This window comes from Aythya ferina, assembly GCF_964211825.1.
Source record: "Aythya ferina genome assembly, chromosome: 4".
In the NCBI taxonomy this organism is placed as follows: Eukaryota; Metazoa; Chordata; class Aves; order Anseriformes; family Anatidae; genus Aythya; species Aythya ferina.
In genome coordinates this window covers 32,462,067-32,481,709 of record NC_140300.1, presented here as the reverse complement: position 1 = coordinate 32,481,709, position 19,643 = coordinate 32,462,067, and the positions used below count along the sequence as shown (strand labels likewise).

At 42.2% G+C, this 19,643-nt stretch overlaps 2 protein-coding genes and 1 pseudogene across 4 annotated transcripts in view; 2 read left to right on the top strand and 1 right to left on the bottom strand.

The window, feature by feature from the left end:
• LOC311436506 (protein transport protein Sec24D-like) overlaps positions 1-6,701 on the top strand; it is a 45,395-nt pseudogene extending 38,694 nt beyond the window's left edge. Inside the window, exons 11-18 of the transcript XR_014698910.1 lie at positions 658-849; positions 1,463-1,525; positions 1,842-1,988; positions 2,465-2,635; positions 3,197-3,293; positions 3,937-4,082; positions 5,708-5,840; positions 6,243-6,701. The product of XR_014698910.1 is annotated as a protein transport protein Sec24D-like (transcript). The remainder of the gene's footprint in view (positions 1-657; positions 850-1,462; positions 1,526-1,841; positions 1,989-2,464; positions 2,636-3,196; positions 3,294-3,936; positions 4,083-5,707; positions 5,841-6,242) is intronic.
• Positions 588-19,588, bottom strand: MRPS18C (mitochondrial ribosomal protein S18C). 2 transcript variants are annotated; one of them, XM_084518745.1, is made up of 6 exons: positions 19,507-19,588; positions 19,356-19,417; positions 18,943-19,026; positions 18,496-18,553; positions 18,123-18,182; positions 588-1,940 (listed from the first exon to the last, which is right to left on the bottom strand). In XM_084518745.1, the coding sequence occupies exons 1-6, from the start codon at positions 19,556-19,558 to the stop codon at positions 1,897-1,899; spliced, it is 360 nt and encodes a 119-aa protein (XP_084374871.1). In that variant the 5' UTR covers positions 19,559-19,588; the 3' UTR covers positions 588-1,896. The 2 variants fall into 2 exon arrangements, with proteins under 2 accessions (XP_084374871.1, XP_084374870.1); XM_084518744.1 differs by lacking the exon at positions 588-1,940 and adding an exon at positions 17,926-18,034 and having other exon boundaries at positions 19,507-19,585.
• ABRAXAS1 (abraxas 1, BRCA1 A complex subunit) lies at positions 10,361-17,925 on the top strand. The gene is made up of 9 exons (XM_084518728.1): positions 10,361-10,634; positions 11,121-11,211; positions 12,562-12,598; positions 13,455-13,521; positions 14,171-14,364; positions 15,300-15,419; positions 16,024-16,108; positions 16,567-16,675; positions 16,820-17,925. Exons 1-9 carry the CDS (start codon positions 10,548-10,550, stop codon positions 17,245-17,247), a joined length of 1,218 nt encoding a protein of 405 aa, XP_084374854.1. The 5' UTR covers positions 10,361-10,547; the 3' UTR covers positions 17,248-17,925.
• Positions 19,589-19,643: the final 55 nt, after the last annotated feature.

Below are 19,643 nucleotides of genomic sequence, written 5' to 3'. Positions count from 1 at the left end.
TACCTGCTGAAAAACAGCTCCTGAGCTCGCTGCTTGCAGTGTTCTTGCAGGTATAGCTCATGGCAGCGGTTTGTGAGCTTTAGTTGGCCTGGGAACACACTAGGAATAACGAGAAATTTCTACAGTACATTTTCTGCATGATGCACAGCTGAGGGATCCAAGACCTTTTGCTGCTTAAAAGCAGTCCTGCCAAAGCAGAAGATCGAGCCACCGAACTCTGAAAGTCACCAGACATTCATTATTCAAGCCTAGTAACTGTTCTCTCCAGGCATTGATCATTAGTGTCACTGAATTACAATGTATTCTAAATAAAGCTGATTTTCTGATTGTGTCTTGTAAAGGATTGTCCTGTTCCCTCTTTTCCATGTTTTGAAGACAGGGTCTATTCTTTATCTTAGATACTCTTGCCTGCTTGAATGGGATGCACAGTTGATAGGGTTGACTTTAATATATATTATAAAATAAATTTACAACGGTTGATTTAATACGGTTGTTTTAATTTGACCTGAGGCAAAGACTAGGGCAGTGGCATCTGGTTGGTTGTTTGCTTTGTTGCTCCCAGTACAGATAATGAAAGCAGCCCTGTATTTCAAATGAATGCTTTTATTGCAAGGCCAGAGTTTCAAAATTATAACCACTTGTTTGTTTTTCTCACAGACAAGAGCAAGAAGAATCCTCAGCAATTCGAGTTGGTTTTGTCACTTATAACAAGGTCATCCACTTCTTTAAAGTAAAAAGCAACTTAGCTCAGCCTCAGATGATGGTGGTCTCAGATGTTGGAGAAGTTTTTGTTCCTTTGCTGGATCGTTTCCTTGTTAGCTTTCAGGAATCATGATCTGTTGTTAACAAGTACAATAATTCCATATCTGAATAAGAGCTGAACGCTTAGAGTAGACTTTTTCCCTTTTAGTCAATTGGGTTTTGGAGGATGCATGAATTTGTTGAAATGCTTTACAAGTCAGCAGATGCATCAAGTCTTGTATTTCCACCTCTGAGGGGAAGCAAATGTAGCAGCAACTCGCAATGCTGAATTTGAAAGCCTGTTTAGACCTACTGTGAGCCAGGCATCTTCAGCTCTGCTTTGTCAGAAGTGGGAGGGCGGGCTGTGGTTTTCTGCTATGTTGCATGTTTTTCCTGGTTTTCCTCCTATATATGTGATGCATGCCTAGGTATGATCTAAAGACTCTTAAGTCTTTATCCATACCAGAACTCCTTTATTTTTAGCTATTTTTGATTTAATGCATGTTCCTTTATGTTATCAACTTTGAAATGATGCATTTAAATAGAATTTTAAAATTCATGTTTCATTTTATTCTGGCTGGAATCCTAAGAAATCAATTTTTTTTAAGTATAAACTTGCATGGAAAAGAACTTCCTCTATAAAGACTTGGTATGTCACATTTTTGGGGATTATCCCAAATACGCTAACCAGTTGAGACACTGAACCTTTCTTCTTTCATAGCTTGTTGGACCAGATTCCAGAGATGTTTGCAGACACTAATGAGAGTATATGCATTTTAGACACGTTGTCAAAAGCAGTGTCAGTAATTCTTGATGCATATGGTGGTAAGTCAATCTTGCATTCTTTAGAGACTACTTTTTAAGAGTAATTTAGCATCCCATGTAGGAATTACTGTACCGGTGCATGATCCAAAGGATCTATGTTAGACTAAGTTATTTACTGACACAAAATTCCCAGTTTGCTTTGGGACTTCACTTCTATCAAGAGTAAGGACTAACTGAATGGTTTGGCTCCGAAGAACTTTTGCAGAAAATTTACACTGTTCTCAGAGGCACCACAGCATATGAATGAAAATTAGGCTTGTTTATCTGAGAAATAGAATAATTGTCAATATGATGTCTTTGCAACAGGCTGCAGAATGTGCTGGAAAATGTTTATCTTCCATTCTTCATTGCCAACTGCGGAAGCACCAGGGAAGCTGAGAAACAGAGATGACAAAAAACTACTCAATACAGATAAAGAAAAGGTATTTTCTACTTGGAGTTCACAGGGGACTGCTATTACACTGAACTTCTCTAGTACAGCCTTGGTCTTTTTCACTTCTTTTCTTTTACAAAGAATTGTTGTTTAAATATATAATATTCCCATATTATACCGTGCCCTGATGATTTAGATATAGAGAATGAATATATAGGTATTGGCCCTACAAGAATTCTGAGGCTAACGTATGGCCGAGCAGCAACACCCATCAGTAAAGGAAATCAACCAGCTGCAAATAATTCCACCCACCCAGAGCCTTTGCTACCTGCAAGGTGTGATTTAGTTCTACAAGAACGTACTGAGTTTTCAATGCATGTAAGTGGTGATAGAATGTGTGAGCAGGGGCAACACAATTGCAATCAAATCCATGTCTCATTTTTATTTTTCATTTGGGTATTTGGATTGATTGGCTACCAACAGTATCTAATGTCATCACATTTGTATTTTTTGAATTCTGTGCAGACACTCTTCCAGCCTCAAGTAAATTATTACAAGACTTTAGCCAGGGATAGCGTGGCTAACGGCTGCTGCGTGAATTTGTTCCTTTTCCCGAAGCAGTACGTGGACATAGCCTCCCTGGGTCTTGTCACAATGTACACTGGAGGAACATTGTACAAGTACAACAATTTCCAGGTAAGTGGTGCAAGTTTCCTACCTGTCAGATAGTAACACCTGGGGATTGGTTGTTTTTATTTCAAAGCATGCTTTGACAGTGTAACAGTAGAGTGACTCTAGAAAAATTATTTATAAACCCCATGGGGTAAAATTAAAATGTATAAACAGCAGATCAGGCTCAAAGAGGTATCCTGAGACCATAAATTTACTTCTACATAAGCTGGTTGATATCTAAAATTAAACCCACTTACCTACATATGGTGACATCTGAGCAGGGTAGTCAATTACTCCTGCATTTACAGTTAAAAATGCTTATGATAAAGACACTCCTCCCCAAAAGAAAAGCCATAAAAACACTCCTTAGTTTAAAATTTCATGGGAATCTTTATGAGGAATAGGGGGCTTTCTCCGTGTCATCAGCTGATCTGCAAAACCAGTTTTTGCTAAGTGATCAAGGCTACTCTTTTTCTTTTAAGGCAGGGCAGGGGCAGAGTTCACAGCGGGCTGGGGGAAGTGTTGGATTTCTGCTGTTTTGCTGCCACCCCGTGGTGAACTGCACCTTGTGCTTTGTGCTTTCAGCGCGATTCTGATAGCCCCCAGTTCCTCACCGACCTCAGGAAGGACATAGAAAAAAAGACCAGCTTAGATGCAATAATGAGGGTTCGGACAAGTACAGGTAACGGTACCCGTTGGGAATGAAAATAAATATGAATGCACATGAGAATGTATAACTATAAATAATACAGTGCTAGAAGTGCTCTACAGAACACGCGTAACATCAGGCTTCCTGTTTTAACTTCATTATGTACCTTTTGAACAGTATAGACTGGTAAAATGAGTGTGCCCCTACTGTATATACCTACTTAAATCTGCAATACAATTAAGATTTCTGATCACTATGCATGCATCCAGAAATGCAAATAAGTTGTACAAAAGAGGAAGTTGTTGCTGTACACTTACATGTTTTCATTACTTCAAATTAAATTAATGTTCCTACTTTTCAATATTCTTGCCTCAAATGCAAATATTTGAGAAATACAAACACACAAAACGGCCAAGTGAACAGTGCAAAAGGTTGTGGGGCATCTCTGAGCTGCAGCACCCCTTCATGGCCCATAAGAGCAGCTTCACTTTGTCCTCACAGAGGCCGTTGACTGAGGCTGCACACCCTGAGGGGAAATGGTTCCCATTTTAGTAAGCACAATTGAACGACCAAAAAAGAAGTCACAAAATAATGTCACTTGTACTTGTGCTTTTTAAATAAAATAATATGTTTTTAAATAGAATAATATTGTTTGTTTGTTTTAATCTGGCTACAGGCTTTAGGGCTACTGGCTTCTTTGGTGCCATTTACATGAACAACACCACAGATGTAAAAATGGCAGCAGTTGACTGCGACAAGGCAGTGACGGTAGAGTTCAAACATGATGACAAAATGAATGAAGACAGCAGCACCTTAATTCAGGTTAAAAAAAAAAAAAAAAAAAAAAAAAAAAAAAAAACCTTAATGACATACTATGTCTTGAAATTGTAAGAACTTCTGCAGCCATAATAATAAAAAAAGAAAAATGTTATGCCGTAGCACCGAGGGGAGGAAGGTACAGCTTGCACAGACTCTAGTGTCATAGTACCACTAATAAAATAAGGTTTTAATTAACGAGCCAAAGATTGCTACCTTGCAATGCCAGGCTGTTCCAAAACTAAAGAAATATGTTCTTCCCTTCTTACTCTTATTCCTTCAGTAATAATTCCTGGAAATGCAGATTAGGCAATACTTAAAACTGGCATTTATCTGCCTAAATGCCAACACGTGTGATACACCTGTGCCTAACAAAAGATATGCCCCAACCAACAGCAGATAATGCGAGGTTGCCATTTACTGTTCTAGGTATTTTGTTATGACATTTTTCTTTTATTAATGGCAGAAAATGTTACAGCTTGCAAGGTCTTGAACTTAAGCCATGGAATTACCTGAACTTTCATTTCTGCTCCACTTAGCTTTTATCTTGCCCCTATAAATACACTTTACAGTCTAGCAGTTAATCCTTGTACAAACACAGTACAGTGGAACATCCAGTTTGGTATGTCTGCCATCACCTCCTGGAGCAGTGCTGCAGCAGTGACAGGAACAGTGCGTGCCATGTAGATGTTGTGTTTACCTGGCTTCCCTGTGACAGAGACATGCGGCAGATCCAATGCATGGCTGACTGCAGTCACCTGCTGTTGGTGTTTGCCCTGCAGACTTGGGTTTGTAGCTGTAGACAAGATGAGATTCTTTTTTGATCGTGGTGGTAGGAAACAAGTGTGTACCAGCAAAATGTCAGCAGTCAGGAAAGCCTGAGCTCTGTTCCTTTATTTTCCATACTTGGTAAAGGGTTTTCCCAAATGCTAACATTATATTGAAGCACAACTGGAGTCACAAGCAAATTTTCAAATTATCCCTCCGATTTTAATATCTAAGTCAATGGAAGGGATGAGATACAGGGGTGGGGTTAGAAGGACTTCATGTCACTTCGTAATCAATTTATCCGTATCAGAAGACCCACTTCATTTTTCAAGATTACTAAGTTTTTCTGTTGCTGTTGCTGACAACATGATGAACAGATACTTGTCAGCAAGCTTCTGATGTCTGGTATGGTGTCTTTTCAGTTATGTTCCTTTGGGGCACTCTTCTTAATAGCACATTCAAATATTACACAATTACAAGGGATGCTTTACAGATTTCCAGTCAGTGGTCTCTTGTTTCAGATGATACCATCAGTATGTAGCAAATGAGAGAGTAATAAGCCTTTCAATCAGTCATATATTTATATACTTTTATATACTTGCATACTTTTGACATTTATATACTTTTAAGGCTAATAATCTTTGTAATGCATGTAAAAGTCTAATCTACTTCCACAAAATGTACAGGTATGGTGTTCCTCTAGTTCATTAATGCTGAAGCAGCACTACTAAGCTGGGCTGTCCTTGGGTGTAGTTATATGCCTTTTATGCACTAAGTAGTGGCTCTCACTCAGTGGAAGCTTTGAGAATTGACTTTTTGTTTTAAACTCAAAATGAATGGTAATTGGCTCATCTGTGTTGCAGTGTGCTCTACACATCAATAAGTGGACAAGAAGACTGCACGTACACAGTATCAGTTTAAACTGTAGCTCCCAGTTAGCTGATGTCTACAAGCCTTGCGAGACTGACACACTTATCAACTTCTTTGCTAAGTCAGGTAAAGTTATAACAGATCGATTTTGTTTCCTTTTTGCTTTCTCTAGGGGTGGAGGAAGAGAAAGGTAGGAGATGAAGTGATTGCCTAGTGAGAAATTGTGTTTTGTAACTTGCTATTCCAAGCCCAAGCAATCTGCCACTCTATTACAAAATAGGAAAGAGAAGTAGATCATGTATGCAGATACACATGCCAGGGAAGGTAGCTAGAAACAGGTAATGCACAAAAGTGTATAGGCATTTTTTTTGAAGATTAATAAGCATCCTCTAAAATGATACAGGAAAGACTGAAAAAGCACCCACAGAGGTGAGTTTTACTACATTAAAAACTACTTAAAAACTAGCAAAATGTAGATACTTTAAGTGTGTCTGCTATTAACATACTCTTGTTCTTCTGTATTTGTAGCTTTTAAAGCTGTTCTAAACCAACCCCTGAAAACGGTCAGAGAGATCCTGGTCAATCAGACGGCTCACATGCTGGCACGTTGCCACAAGAACTGTGCCAGCCCATCGGCAGTAAGCCAAGTAAGGACCAACCTGCGTAAGTCAGGCTGTTGCAGCAGAGGAACAACCACCCCTGTAATGTCAGCAGTGACAGAAAGGGAAATTTGAGGACACGCTTCTCATTTTTTCATCTTCTTTCAAGTCTAATTAATGGCAGGTTTGATTCAATGGTAGCAATTGCAGCACGTGGAGGCTGTTGTTCTGGGACAAATAGCAGTGCCGTTGAGGAAGCTGATTATCTTGCTCATACCAGACCAATAAGACAGCTGGTTTTCTTCCTGCTGAAATTATGTACTAATTCACAAAAGTTGTCACTTTTTTTCTTCTTACATTGTTTAAAAAGTTAGTATTTTGATTTTTGACAACAATTTGTCAAATTGTTGTCAAATTTGTCAAATTTGACAACAATTGTCAAAGCTGAAAATGTGAGAAACACTCTGTAGCCAGTAACATAGGCTCAGGTGAGGATCTCAGTTGAGAGAGGGCTGAAAGAATTTTAGTAGATAAGATAGGCTAATGAGCATGTGAAAGGAAGCCAAAAGAATTTTAGTAAATAAGACAGGTAAGGGATGTGTACTATATCTTCCGCTACCTGTTGTGCAAAGAAACTGAGGCAAAAAACTCTGGGATTCCTCACGAGAAACAGTCTCTGATAGAAAACAGGAAACTGAAACCAAATCTGCAGTTTAAGCAGAAGCTGAGAAGCTTATGAGTCTATGCTGAGATGAGAAGTCAACCAGCAGTGAGGAGGAAGACTCGGTAATCTTCATCTCCACAACCCCCAGCAACCACTACCAGAAAACACTGCACAAGCGTGGATAGGAGGAATCTATGAAAATGACTCCCTGGAATTAATTTTAATACAAAGTGGGAATAGGTCATGCATATGTATAGGCAGCTCGAGAAACTTCATGCATATGTAACTCTTCACCACCTATAACCAAGGCACGTGCCGCGCTGGGGTGCACACGACTTTGGTGGGACTACCCACCGTGCAGCCCAGCGCTGAATAAACACACCTGCTTTACTGATTGTGGAGTTTACTTTCTGCATGTCACAGACACTTTTTAATTTTTCCTTAAGCAAAATCTTGCTGTAGACAAAATTGTCTCCTTTTGCTTACTAATGACAATTCTTAAAATTATTTCATGACAGTAAAATTCTTAAGCATGTAGCTGCAAAAAATGCTCTATAGCACCCTGGTAAATACAAAAACACTCTTGTCTTGTTTTGTTTTGTTTTTTACAGAAAATGAACCTTATAATGCATCAACCCTTCAAATGTTATACATTTATGGGCAAATTTATGTTTTTAATTACTACTAGGGTGCTTTGGTATTCAGTTTGTATTAAGCTCTTTTTATCATTTTGGTAAAAACAAAAGGATAATCAAATCTGATCCCTGTTTACAAACACCTCCGAATACTTGTAGGAAAAGCTAAAGAAAAAGCTACCCAAAGCTTCCTGTGTCCTAATCTCTAACAAATAATGCTCCATAGGCATTAACAACTCCCATTTGCCATATACGACTTTCTTGCTTATGCCTCAGCATATCTTGCTTTTAATAGTAGTCTTACCTTCTTGTACAGTCTCTGCAGCCTTTGGGATTTCTAAATGCTGGTCAGAAATTGGACACATCATCATTAAAACTGGAGTCATTCATGGGGTTCATGACATTTTGGTTTCTGTTTGCTCTCCATAGCAGAAAAAATAGCATCAATTCAGAGATCTGAAGACCACTGAAAAATTTAAAGTTAACAGCAAACACTGTTGCCCAGTCTTGACTCTTGATCCCGGAGGTCATTCTACTTACTCGTTATTAGGCAATGTTTTGTGAGCATTTGAGGGAACTGGAACCATGATCCATTTATGCATGGAGAAGCAAACACAGCGCTGACTTCTGCCTATTCATTGCACCTGATGTGGCTGGGTGCAATCAGGTCTGAACAGCCTCTTCCTGCACAGGAGTGGCCATACAGTTGTCATCTTTCAAGCAGGTGTACATACACCATGAACAGATAAGCCTGCAGCAGCACATACTAGCTCTCCAAAAGCACCGCTGGGGTTTTCCCTTCTCTCTGATACGTTACCTAATGAGGACAGAGAACAATCCAACAAGCTGTGCGCCCTCCAAGGAGGAGTCACAGAGTCACAGGAGTTCTGGGAGCCACACTTCCCCAGATGTGACTCCTTCCTATCCAGCATTCACTATTGTAGTGACTCCAAAAGGTGCCCACAGACACACACCAGAGGAGAGTTTGCAAGCAACGCCCCCTTATCAGACTACCAGAACGCAGCATGTCCCTGGCAGATACTGTTCCAAAATGTTCAGACACGTGAACATTAGTCAGGTGGTACTTCAGCTGATGAACTAATACATGCCTATAGGTTAAAAAAAGATGTTTCTACCTAAAGCAAAGAGCAGTAGGCTTCAAGACCACCAAACGTTGTCAGTCTGACAGTCAATCTTCCTTTTGTGATATATGGAGTAATAATTTGTGTCAAGAAGATGGTTGATATTAATAAAGAAGGGGGAGACATGGGAGTGTGGCCATGGGGGTCGGCAAGCCCCAAGGTTAGTGATAACATCAGACTCTTTTCATTGGTCAAACAACTTTGCCTGGCAACAGCAAACACCCAGAAACTTCCATGCCTTAAGGGCTGGAGAACAAGCAACCCAAGACAGCATGGCATCTCCTGAATCGCCCTTCCCTGTTCCTTCTAAACTCTTTACATTCCTGATGGGCTCATCGTTAAGAGTCTGACGTTATCACCAGCCATGGGGCTTTCCAACCCCCATGGCCACACTCCCTCATCTCCCCCTTCTTTATTAATATCAACCATCTTCTTGACACAAATTACTACTCCATATGTCACAATGCTTTATCTCTGCCAATCAACAGAACAATTATGACAACAGTAAAGAAATACGTTTAAGCACTGTATGAATCGTTAGGATGATTGTAACACATTTGTCTCTGACCACACAAGCATAATTGTTTCCACCAAAGGCAAATTCAGCCATTAGAGAACCTTATTCATCCTACCCTGCAGCTTAGGCAGGGCTGCATCTTGGTATCCCTGGAGCAAGGAGCCCTCTGCATGTTCTGGCTGCATTTGTTTGCTTTGGTGGTGCACAGATACCTGTCAGATGGGCATTGCGTTACTCTCAGCATGCATCTCGCATGCTGTCAGTATAGATCTTGCACAGTTTGCACACCACCAGTGCTGATAACAGCAGAACAACATGTCAGTACCCCACGTTCATCACACTGATTAAATGCATTAAATGTCCTCACTGTCCTTGTGTAGCATGAACTGTACATCTCAGTGCAGGGAAGGGAACTGCTGCACAGTTCCTGGAAGACACCAGCATTCATGGCCACTTCCACCCTTTTCTCCACAAACGGCCATGTAACTGGTCACATCCCTCCATTCTTGTTGCCACCACCACAGCAACATGATCCATCAGAGGGCTGTTTGTTGCAATACGTCACTTCAGTTGTATTGTATTTGTTACCCACTCATTGAATGCCCTGCGGCCTGTGTTGCACGCAATGCCTAATATAATAGTTGTTTCCTGTTAATCTCAGTCATTCTGCATCACCTGGACACTTTGTCATCCCTCTGCTCATTTATGTAGGTGGTGAGGGGGGGGGGGAAAAAGTCTTAGCCTGTCCATCTGTCTACTGTGAGAATGAGTAAGAAATTCAACAATTTTCTTCTTTTAAATACTTTAAATATTCAAACTGTTTACAGATATATAATGTATAGTTAAATCATTAAGCGTGCCAGAGCTAGCCACTCTTCTTCTAAATCCTGCTGCCAAGTTAAAGGGACAAGAAATTGTACTGAAAGCGTTAACCTCCTATGCATGGTAAACACACACAAAAATGCATGGATAACAGCCCAAATTGATGGAAAAAGCCCTTGAGAGACTGCAAGTGCATTCATCTTATTTAAAAACCCAGGAAACGAATGTCTAGGACTAAGCAAATGCTTATAGGGTGCTTACCTACCGTCGAGATGAGCAGTGAAACCAAACATCGCCTTTCCCGAAGCGCAGAATCCGCGGTGGCCTTGGCACCGGCTGCCCGCTCCCACTGCTAAGAGCAGGCTGGGGGAGCTCCCGGCCCTGCCCGGCCCTGCCCTGCCGCCGCCGGCCGCTGGGGGCTCCGTGCGGCGCGGCGGGGCCGCCATTGTGGGGCATGGAGGGCGAGAGCACCTCGGCCCTGCTCTCGGGCTTCGTCTTCGGCGCGCTGGCCTTCCAGCACCTCAGCACCGCCTCGGACACGGTGCGTGCCGCGGGGCCGCGACGGGAGGGGACGGGACGGGAGGGCCGGGGAGGGGAGGGCCGCGGGCGGCCATGGCGCAGCGCAGCAACGCCTGCCCCGGGCCGCCTCAGGCACCGCGGCCGGGACCGGGCGCTGGGAGGCCGGGGATGGGGGATTGTCGGGGGGGAAGGCGCCGGGAGGCGGCCCGGGGCGGGGAGCAGCCCCAGAGCTGCCCCGCTGCTCCGGCAGCGGCTGGGAAAAGTTGCGGGGCCAGCACATGCCCGACCCCACGCTTTCGGCTTTGAATAAAAACACACGGGAGGGAAAAGGCTCGAGCGCACCTTAACTCCTGTCCCTTACCTACTGATCCGTTTACAAATGAACGAGAACCTGCTTCGTTTAAAAAAAATAAAAATCAACAGCTTTTTTTTTCCTCCACCCAACACGTGTGTGTTTACTATCAGAGCAGCCCGGCTAACACGAACTTACCTTTCTTCCCCTCAAAAGGAAGGATTTCTCCTGGGAGATGTGAAAGGCGAGGCCAAGAACAGCATCACGGACTCGCAGATGGACGATGTGGAAGTGGTTTATACCATCGGTCAGTGCACCCCACCCCTGACAGCGCCCTGCTGCCAGGGCATGCATGGCCACATGCAGCTGCTAGGGCAGGGGCCACAACACCAGAATACACGTACCAGGCTCATTTTACAACACTATAATTACTGAAAAAAAAATTGATCTAAAAGAGTTTAAATCTTAAACAGAAATAGAAGTTCTTAGCTCCTGGAATAGTTGTTCTTTGCCAAACATCTTCTCACATTACCGGTAAGGCAGGGCTTAGACTTCCTCTTTGTCTTAGCTCTGGCACTTCACCCCTGCTCAACGACAGCTGCCTGGCAGAAACCTGGCACATTTCAGTGAGAGGTACTAATGAATTAGAGTTCACATTTCAAAATTTGCAGCTTATAAAATATTTCATGTGAATGATGCAAATTATACATTTCATTGAGCAGATGAAATACTATTTTGCCTTAAAATGGTCGTGGCAGTGGGAGTGGATGCATGTATTACAGTAGCCCTTGAAACAACGTATGCATACACAAATTTAACATGCTTCTTTTAAAATACTGTCAATAGATCAAGAGAAAGAACCATCTAATGCAGCAGGTTTTCCTTCCAACTTTACTGAAAGCACTGCAGAGAGATTCATGCCTCATTTCCCAGTTTTACCCTGGGACACAATTAAGGAAGGTGTGACACTTTACTCAGTTTCACTGCTGAACAAAAAGTACAGGGATTTTTTTTTTTGTGGTGCCCCTGATCATGTAACACAGATTTTCACACAGTTAGTTGCTTCATATTTTGTAGAGTTTTATTTTGCTAATTTTGCTAACTTGTGAAAACGAATATTGTGGAATTTGTGTAAATGTTTTTCAAATGCCATCACCTACCCTTTTTTTTTTTTTTTTTCCTGGTAGTCAATTTCCCAGTTACCCTTTTCCCAGCCTCATTTTCAAGGCCTACATAAAAGGGTATATGATCAGAACTGGGAATTGACTACCAGAAAAAAAAAAAAGAGGGTAGGTGATTTTCCCAGCATCTGTGCTTTGTTGCAAAGTAACTTAAGTGAACTGTTTCATATTGCATTCTATTTGTGTACTCAACAGGAAAGGGAGGGAAAAACAAAATAGCAAATGTGATTTTGCACTTGACAAAACCAAAATGTATCAAAATGCGTAACTTATGTAAGTGGTTCCCCCTTCCCATTTGAAGAAACTTTGTTACACTTCTTTCCTTTCTTAAGATTAAGGTAATTTGAGATTAAGTAGATAATTGGAAATGCAGGAAGAGTTCTTCCTTGTTCCTTTCCACAATTCACATGACAGCATACATAAGAATGCACAGCTTGAGCTGACAAACCCAAAGTAATATTGCCTTCTCATTTCAGATATACAGAAGCATATACCATGCTACCAGTTGTTCAGGTGAGAATTTTAAGTAAAAAGATATGGAAACAGTTTATATTAACCCTAATTTTAGCTCTGCAAAAAGTTGTACTTGTGTTACATGACAGAAAAATCACGGAGCTGTAACAATGAATGCAGGGTCGGGGCCATGGAATTACAGATGCACGATACCTTATGTTACCCCTGTATTGGATCTACGAGCTTTCTTTGTGTTTGCCTCTAGGTAAAATACAGGTACGGTGCACCGCATTCTAGTGAGCGCTGCAGAACTATAAGCTACAGAACGATGTCAAACTGCTGCACAAAAAGCAATGATTGCTTTTCTAAAAGAACACATCCTGACCCCTCGGCCTCTAAGAAGAGAAGAATAGAAACAGAATTCTAAGTAGGGCAGGAGAAGAAACATGCGAGTCCCACATCAGGAGTCCTTTCACAGACCAGTAGTATTTTGAATTCTTTGAGTTCTATCATAAATAGGAACACAGCTGTGCAGGTTTACTCCCTGTAAGAGGAAAATTACGACATGATTCCCCTCTCAAATCTTCCTAAAAATTAAGAACTTACCAAGATACTGCTAGAGAGGCACTTCGTGTCAGATGGAAGGCATTTTTTGTAGTTGTAACTCAGGTATAGATGTTACCTTTGTGTCCCAGTAGCACTGATGCCAGAAGAGCATCTGTGCTGTACCACCTCAACAGCTATCTGAGCTAACGGCAATGAAACTAAGTGTGGTCCTACCACAGAGGCTGTGTCAGCACAACCTTGACGGCTTTTTTCCCTCCAGTACACCTAGGGCAAGATGACTGCCAAACCACTTGGAAATAATTACTTCCTACAGTAGTGTTTTGTCCTAATTGTCATAATTTTCTTCTAGCTTTTATAATTCTGCAGGAGAACTGAACAAACCAGCCCTGAAGAAAATACTATGCGGCTGTAAGAAGGTATTTTATTTTCAAATCTAACACATACCACAGGGCCACCTCAGATTTTGAGGCTTGTTCTGACCAGTGGCATTAAACTATTCCATCTTGTACCTAATCCCTCATACTGCTCGTCGAGGCCCCTGCATTATTTATCCCCCTAAAGAATACTACCCATTCAGGTTATCTTTGACTAAAGTTTGCCTCTCTGTATTATCTCAACTTGATTTTTTCTTATTAATTTCTCAAGTGAATTCTTTAAACCTTCCAAAGGAATTCCACCCATTTCTAGGTTGAGACCAGTTGAGGTCAGCTCACTCCACTGGTTAGGCACCACGTGAACAAGATCATGTGCTGTTTTCTCTGTAGAACTTTTTACAAGGGGAAAAAGTAGAAGCTGGAAAGCAGCAAACAGCTGAATAGTCAAACCAAGTTTGCAGACTTACAGGATTTAGCCAAACCTCAGTAAACGAGCCAATTCAGGAGATTTCACAAGGGTAGAAACTGGCATGCCTAGAAAATAGTCTTGGATGCTTTAAGAATTGAAAGCATCTCCTTATGTGTACAGAAGAGTTCGCACTCATGAATCTTACTGGACCCTCCGATTTGCTTTGTTACGGCACGCAAGGACATTGAAGAACAGTACTGATGAGTTCTCTTCTGTCTGCAGAACGTAATAGGATGGTACAAATTCAGACGCAACACAGACCAGGTGATGACATTCCGAGAAAGACTTCTGCATAAGAACTTACAGTCCCACCTATCGAACCCGGGCCTTGTGTTCCTTCTGCTAACTTCTAGCGTGATGACAGAAAGTTGTTCAACGTACAGACTGGAACACGCCTTACACCGGCCACAAGAAGGGTAATCAGTCTGTTCTCTAGTTATGACAAAGCTGTTAAATATTATATACATGTACACTACGATTTGACCTTTTTTATGTGAGCTTTTTAGTTGCAACTGGATTACTATTAATAATAGTTTTTTTACTCTTGAAAGCATTAAAAGTTAAATTTTTTTTTTTATACTGGTAGAGCCCTTACAGGCACAGCTAAAGCCTCACCCTCAAGTTCTGTTCAAGAACTTACTGATTAGCAAGGACAAGAGGAAATTGCCTTAACTTGTACCAGAGGAGGTTTAGATTAAAAGGCAGAAAAACAGGAAAAACTTTGACTGAAAGGGTTGTGAAGCACTGAAACAAGCTGCCAAGGCAAGTGCTTGACTCGCCATCCTCAGAGGTATTTAAAAGATCCATACAGTGCTTAGGGTCACAGTTTAGTGGTAGACTTGGCAGTACTACATTAATGGCTGTGGTCTTTCCCAACCAAAATGATTCAAGGAATCCAAAGACTTGCAATTATAATCATGTGCAGTGCCAGTACTGGACTGCCAGCTCATTTACACAATAACAGCTATTGGTGAAATTGTTATTTTAGCAAACAGGTAACTGTTTAGTTCTCATCTTTATGTGTGAGTGAAGCTGTATGAAACAATTGAACTATTCCAAGCTGCTGGTAGCTTTTAATCAGCTTTAGAGGTGTCACCACTCACTGCCAACATGCTACATTTAACGAAGTACTGCATTACTACACAACTCACACTCAAAAGCAGGAAAAAAAAATCTCCGCAGGCATTGCTTTAAGTCTCCTCTCCTGCAGTTGGGTTTGGACTCAGTGATCTGTGACACGACTCTTTCAGCAACAGTTACTGCCGCATGCCTCCGGCTGTGATGCTTACTGTGGGGAAATTCACCTACTCAAAAGGCATTGAAACATTTTTTCATAATTATGCTTTTTAAGTCTTTTTCAGAAAGTCCCCTTGGTGGTTACCAACTTGGGCATGGCAGAACAGCAAGGCTACAGAACGGTGTCTGGTTCCTGCGTGTCTTCTGGCTTTGTGAGAGCAGTGAGACAACACAGGTACAGCACCCAGCTTACGTACCCGTATCGGTCGCTTTCCAGTAGGGCTGGGATAACCGCTTGCGTTAGTTCTTCTCAAGTGCCCCTACTGATGCACCCTGCTCACTTTGCGTCCTGCAATTACCAGCCTTGACAAGCAACTCAGGAATTAGTTGAGCCACGTGCTCTGCTGAGAGAACAGCCTCAAACTTGGCACCGAGTGCTGAGCTAACCCATGTAAGGTAACTGGAACTGATACTTATGATGCTTATCACTTCACATGCTCTGTCACTAGGATGTAACAATCCCGTTAACAGGAGAGCCCATCCAGACGTTTAGCCTGGAAAGAGCAGTTCATACCTAACTTTTAACTGAAGCTAAAGCTCCAGGTTTCTTCTTGAGCCTCCTAGTTTTATGGATTCGCCAGTAGTCGGCGCCATCTTCAGTTAATTCGCATCTTGTGAGTAAAGCCTTTAACAAGCCCACCTTAGGAACTGCTAATTCTAAATCAAACTAATGAATGAAGACTTAACGCATCTTTCTGGATTGAAGCTCCTTGGAAGTGAACACTAGTACCCATTTCAATCATTAGTTTTGAATTATACAATTTGTTCTCTGCCTGCAGGTCAGACTTCTTTTACGAAGATGGATCCTTACAAGAGGTTCATAAGATAAATGAGATGTATGCCACCTTGCAGGAGGAGCTGAAGGTCAGTCCAGTGTATCTGCTGGTACAGGGATTTTCACTACCACTACAAAATAAAGCAAAAGCCATAGCATCCTGCAATAAGTCAAACAAAGCTAATTCATCAAACATAAGATCCTCAAGTTCTTGGCTGTACATTACCTTCTCAGAGACAAGTTTCTATTCAATCAACCTAATCAATAAATCCTTAGGGACACTAAAAGTTCCTCAAAATATGATAGTTCCTGGAGTGTGGTCTGTGCTTTGCTCCCCTTTACCCAAAAGTTCTGTAGCAAGTAAGACACGTGGCATCTGCTACAAACAAGGTTTCAGCTCTTATCTTCAAAACAGCCTCAAGCTTCTCATTTCAGCTTTCCAATGCTCTGTGTCTAACATGAGCAACAGTAGCTTTAAGGGGTTTGCTACAACACTTAATTCAATGTATGGGCATGCAGTTAATCTCAAAATGAACTTTCCTTGCAGAATATATGCTCTACAGTAGAAGTCAGCGAACGATCTGTAGAGAAACTCCTAGCAGAGGTGAGCCAACTGAAAGAAGAAATAAAGAGAAAAAAGCAACAGGAAAATTCAGGTAAGCTATATCCAGTGCTAATATTCGTAAGACTGCCAAGTTTAATTTCATTGGCATCAGCAGAGAACACTCAGGCTTGAAGCCACCAGAACAAAACTGGTACAAGTTTGAGAGGTCTTCAACTCTAACCTTTGTTTTTTTCAGGGGAGAAAAAAGATTGCCCAGAAGAGCCCAAGGAAAATGTTTTGCTTTGTCAGGCTCTGCAAACCTATTTCCCCAATTCTGGGCTTCAGACATGTATTGTTTCCTTCAAAGGAAGGAGGATATCCAAGAATTGCTGTAAGACAGACCATAAAATTAATATCATGGACAAACTGACTCTCATGGTGGAGGAAAAGGACTTCCCTGAACCTGAAACACGACAACTAACCAAGCGCAAAGTCAAAGGGACCACCGCAGGACCAAAGGCTTTTAAGAAATCCAGATCACTGCAGCTTCACCAGAAGTTACTTCAAGATCAAGAGGACAGCGACCAGGAAAAGAAGCTTACTCTGAGTAGCACTGAAACAGATGAGGAGGTGCTGGAGAAACTGAAAGATACAAACGAATACCCACACTCTCCTACCTTCTGATGGCTTAACAGCTTCCCAAACGTATTTGCACAAAAAGCTACTGCCAGCATATTAAAGTAACATATCAATCTACAGCACTGCAGGGATGGAAATAGCGTACTGAATCTTTGTCAAGTACAAAGATTTATTTTAATGCATTAATTCTGTTTGGCGTAAGTTGAACGGAGTCCAAATCACATTCCCTCGTTTGGCCTTCCAGAGTTCAGCCTGCATTTTCTCTCTCTCAGGGTTTTAAGAATACACTAGCAGGGCGTGGGCAGCCAAGTCACATCACGCACTGCCTCAGCGATACAACCTCAAGGTGCTGCAGAAGAGCCAAGGCCACCCCCTCAGTGAGCCTCACCTCAGCAGAAGCTGATGCCAAGAACATCAGATCCAAGGCAACATCCTTAGAAACAGCTGTTTACACGTGTAGCCAAAGTCTTAATATTTCCCCCTACCATTAGCTCTCCAGCATTCTGTTTTCCCCTTCCTATTGAAGGAAGGAAAAAGGAGCAAGCTTCAGCAAGACTTTTGATAACTGTAGTGGTCCATACAGCGGGATTTGTGCGACCCCTCCGGGCATTCCTTATTCCTTCCAACAAGTTCAGAGACTTGACGCTGCAGCTGACCACCCTCGGTCAGCGATGCAGCACAGCAACCGGTGACATTCCCAATAAAGAATTACATAAGCAGTAATTTAGTTTTATTGTTTATTTCTTTACAGTATATAACTCTCAATACTTAATATTACAGATTTTGGGGTCTGTAAGAAATGCTGTGTTCTTAAACATAACTGGCATAAATCCTGTAAGAAAATCAGAGGAGTATTTTTTTTCTTAAGTCAATGGTAAGCTTGACTTACCAAACACCCAAGAAAATGTAACGATACTTACCAAGTACCTGAGCTCTTTTAATGGTTTTTGAAATTTCCTTCTGCTTCTTGTTACACAAGCCTAAAGAAAAAACATTTTTAGGCTCCTGACTTGAACAGTAACTCAGTAATAAGTAAAGGGGCTAAATCATTTAGTTGCAAATCCTTCTAGTTTTGTCAGTCTTCCTATAAAAATTCATGTGTGCCTATATACACTGCTAAAATACAGAAAAGAATCAGTTAACACTTGAATTTCAAGTCTGCTCATGAAGATGAAGGCTTCAAAAATGTGTATTATCAGTAGTAATGACTTGCATAACCAGATCTAATAAAATCTGACCTCAGCTCTAAAAGACCTTAACGTGAGAGAGTAAATAGGATTTAATTTCACCTACCTGTTATATGCCTGCCATAAATGCGGCCAGTGTACGGAGATACAAACTGGGACAGAAGCTATTAAAAAAGAGGAATATCAGTTTGTGTTATTTGTAGTTCAGAGGAACTTCAGCATATTTGATTCCTCGCATTATATTTTTAATATTTGGGACTGTTTCTTACAGAGCTTAGTCTTCCCAGACAGGGGAACAAGGACAGCTTGGACGCCCATAGCATTCTGCATGCCACAGTGAGGCAGAATTTGTAGAACAAAGCGCTCCTTTTCAAGGACACCACATCCCATATATGTACATACAGGCCCAGGGGGCTGGAGAGGTTCCATTGCACGACTTCACCCTTTCCTGTGAACTTCCTCACCCAGTTAGCCTTGGGCTGCTGCCTCCCACCCTTTGAGTACAAGCCAGTTACCTTTGTTATATCTAAGCACACATTTGCAAAGCACTCACCTGAACATTCTTGTAGTCCACCTTTATCCCACATAAGACACACTTCTTAGGAGGCTCTTTATAGGGATTCTCCATTTCTACGGGCTGTAAATAGACAATTATTAACAGGCTGCAATGTTGCAGGTAGATCAGTTTGCACTTATTTTAATTTATGCCATACAGAAAAGCAAAAAGCGCCTTAACAACAGCGAGGACATTCAGCACAAGTGACGCTTCTCAAGCATTGCTATGCACGCAGCTGCCTTTACCTACAGTTGTCAAATGCACCGAGCGGTACCGAACAGTCTAAAAAGCCACATTCCACAGAGCTGCACGACCTATCTCAGCTGTCAGCGCGCCCAATCAGTTACAATTACCGTTAAGACGATCAATTATATTCAGACGTGGGGTGCCCCTCCGCGCGCGGCCCTCACCTGCTCGGTGCCGGGCAGCGGCTGCTGCTGCAGGAGGCGGCGGGGCGCTGCCCCCCACGGTGCTGCGGGACAGAGACCGGGTCGTGAGCAGCGCAAAGGCCGGGGCCGGGCTCCCCGCGGCGCCCCCCGGGCCCTCCTCCCCCCCCCTCACCCCGCGCCCAGCTCCGCCGCGCCGCAGCGGCCGCCACCCCCAGCGCCGCCATCTTGTGTCCCACAACCGCCGCTGCTACGTCACTTCCTGCCCGCCGCGGCTCCCGCCCGAATCGCTCTGGCTAATGGAAGCGTGGC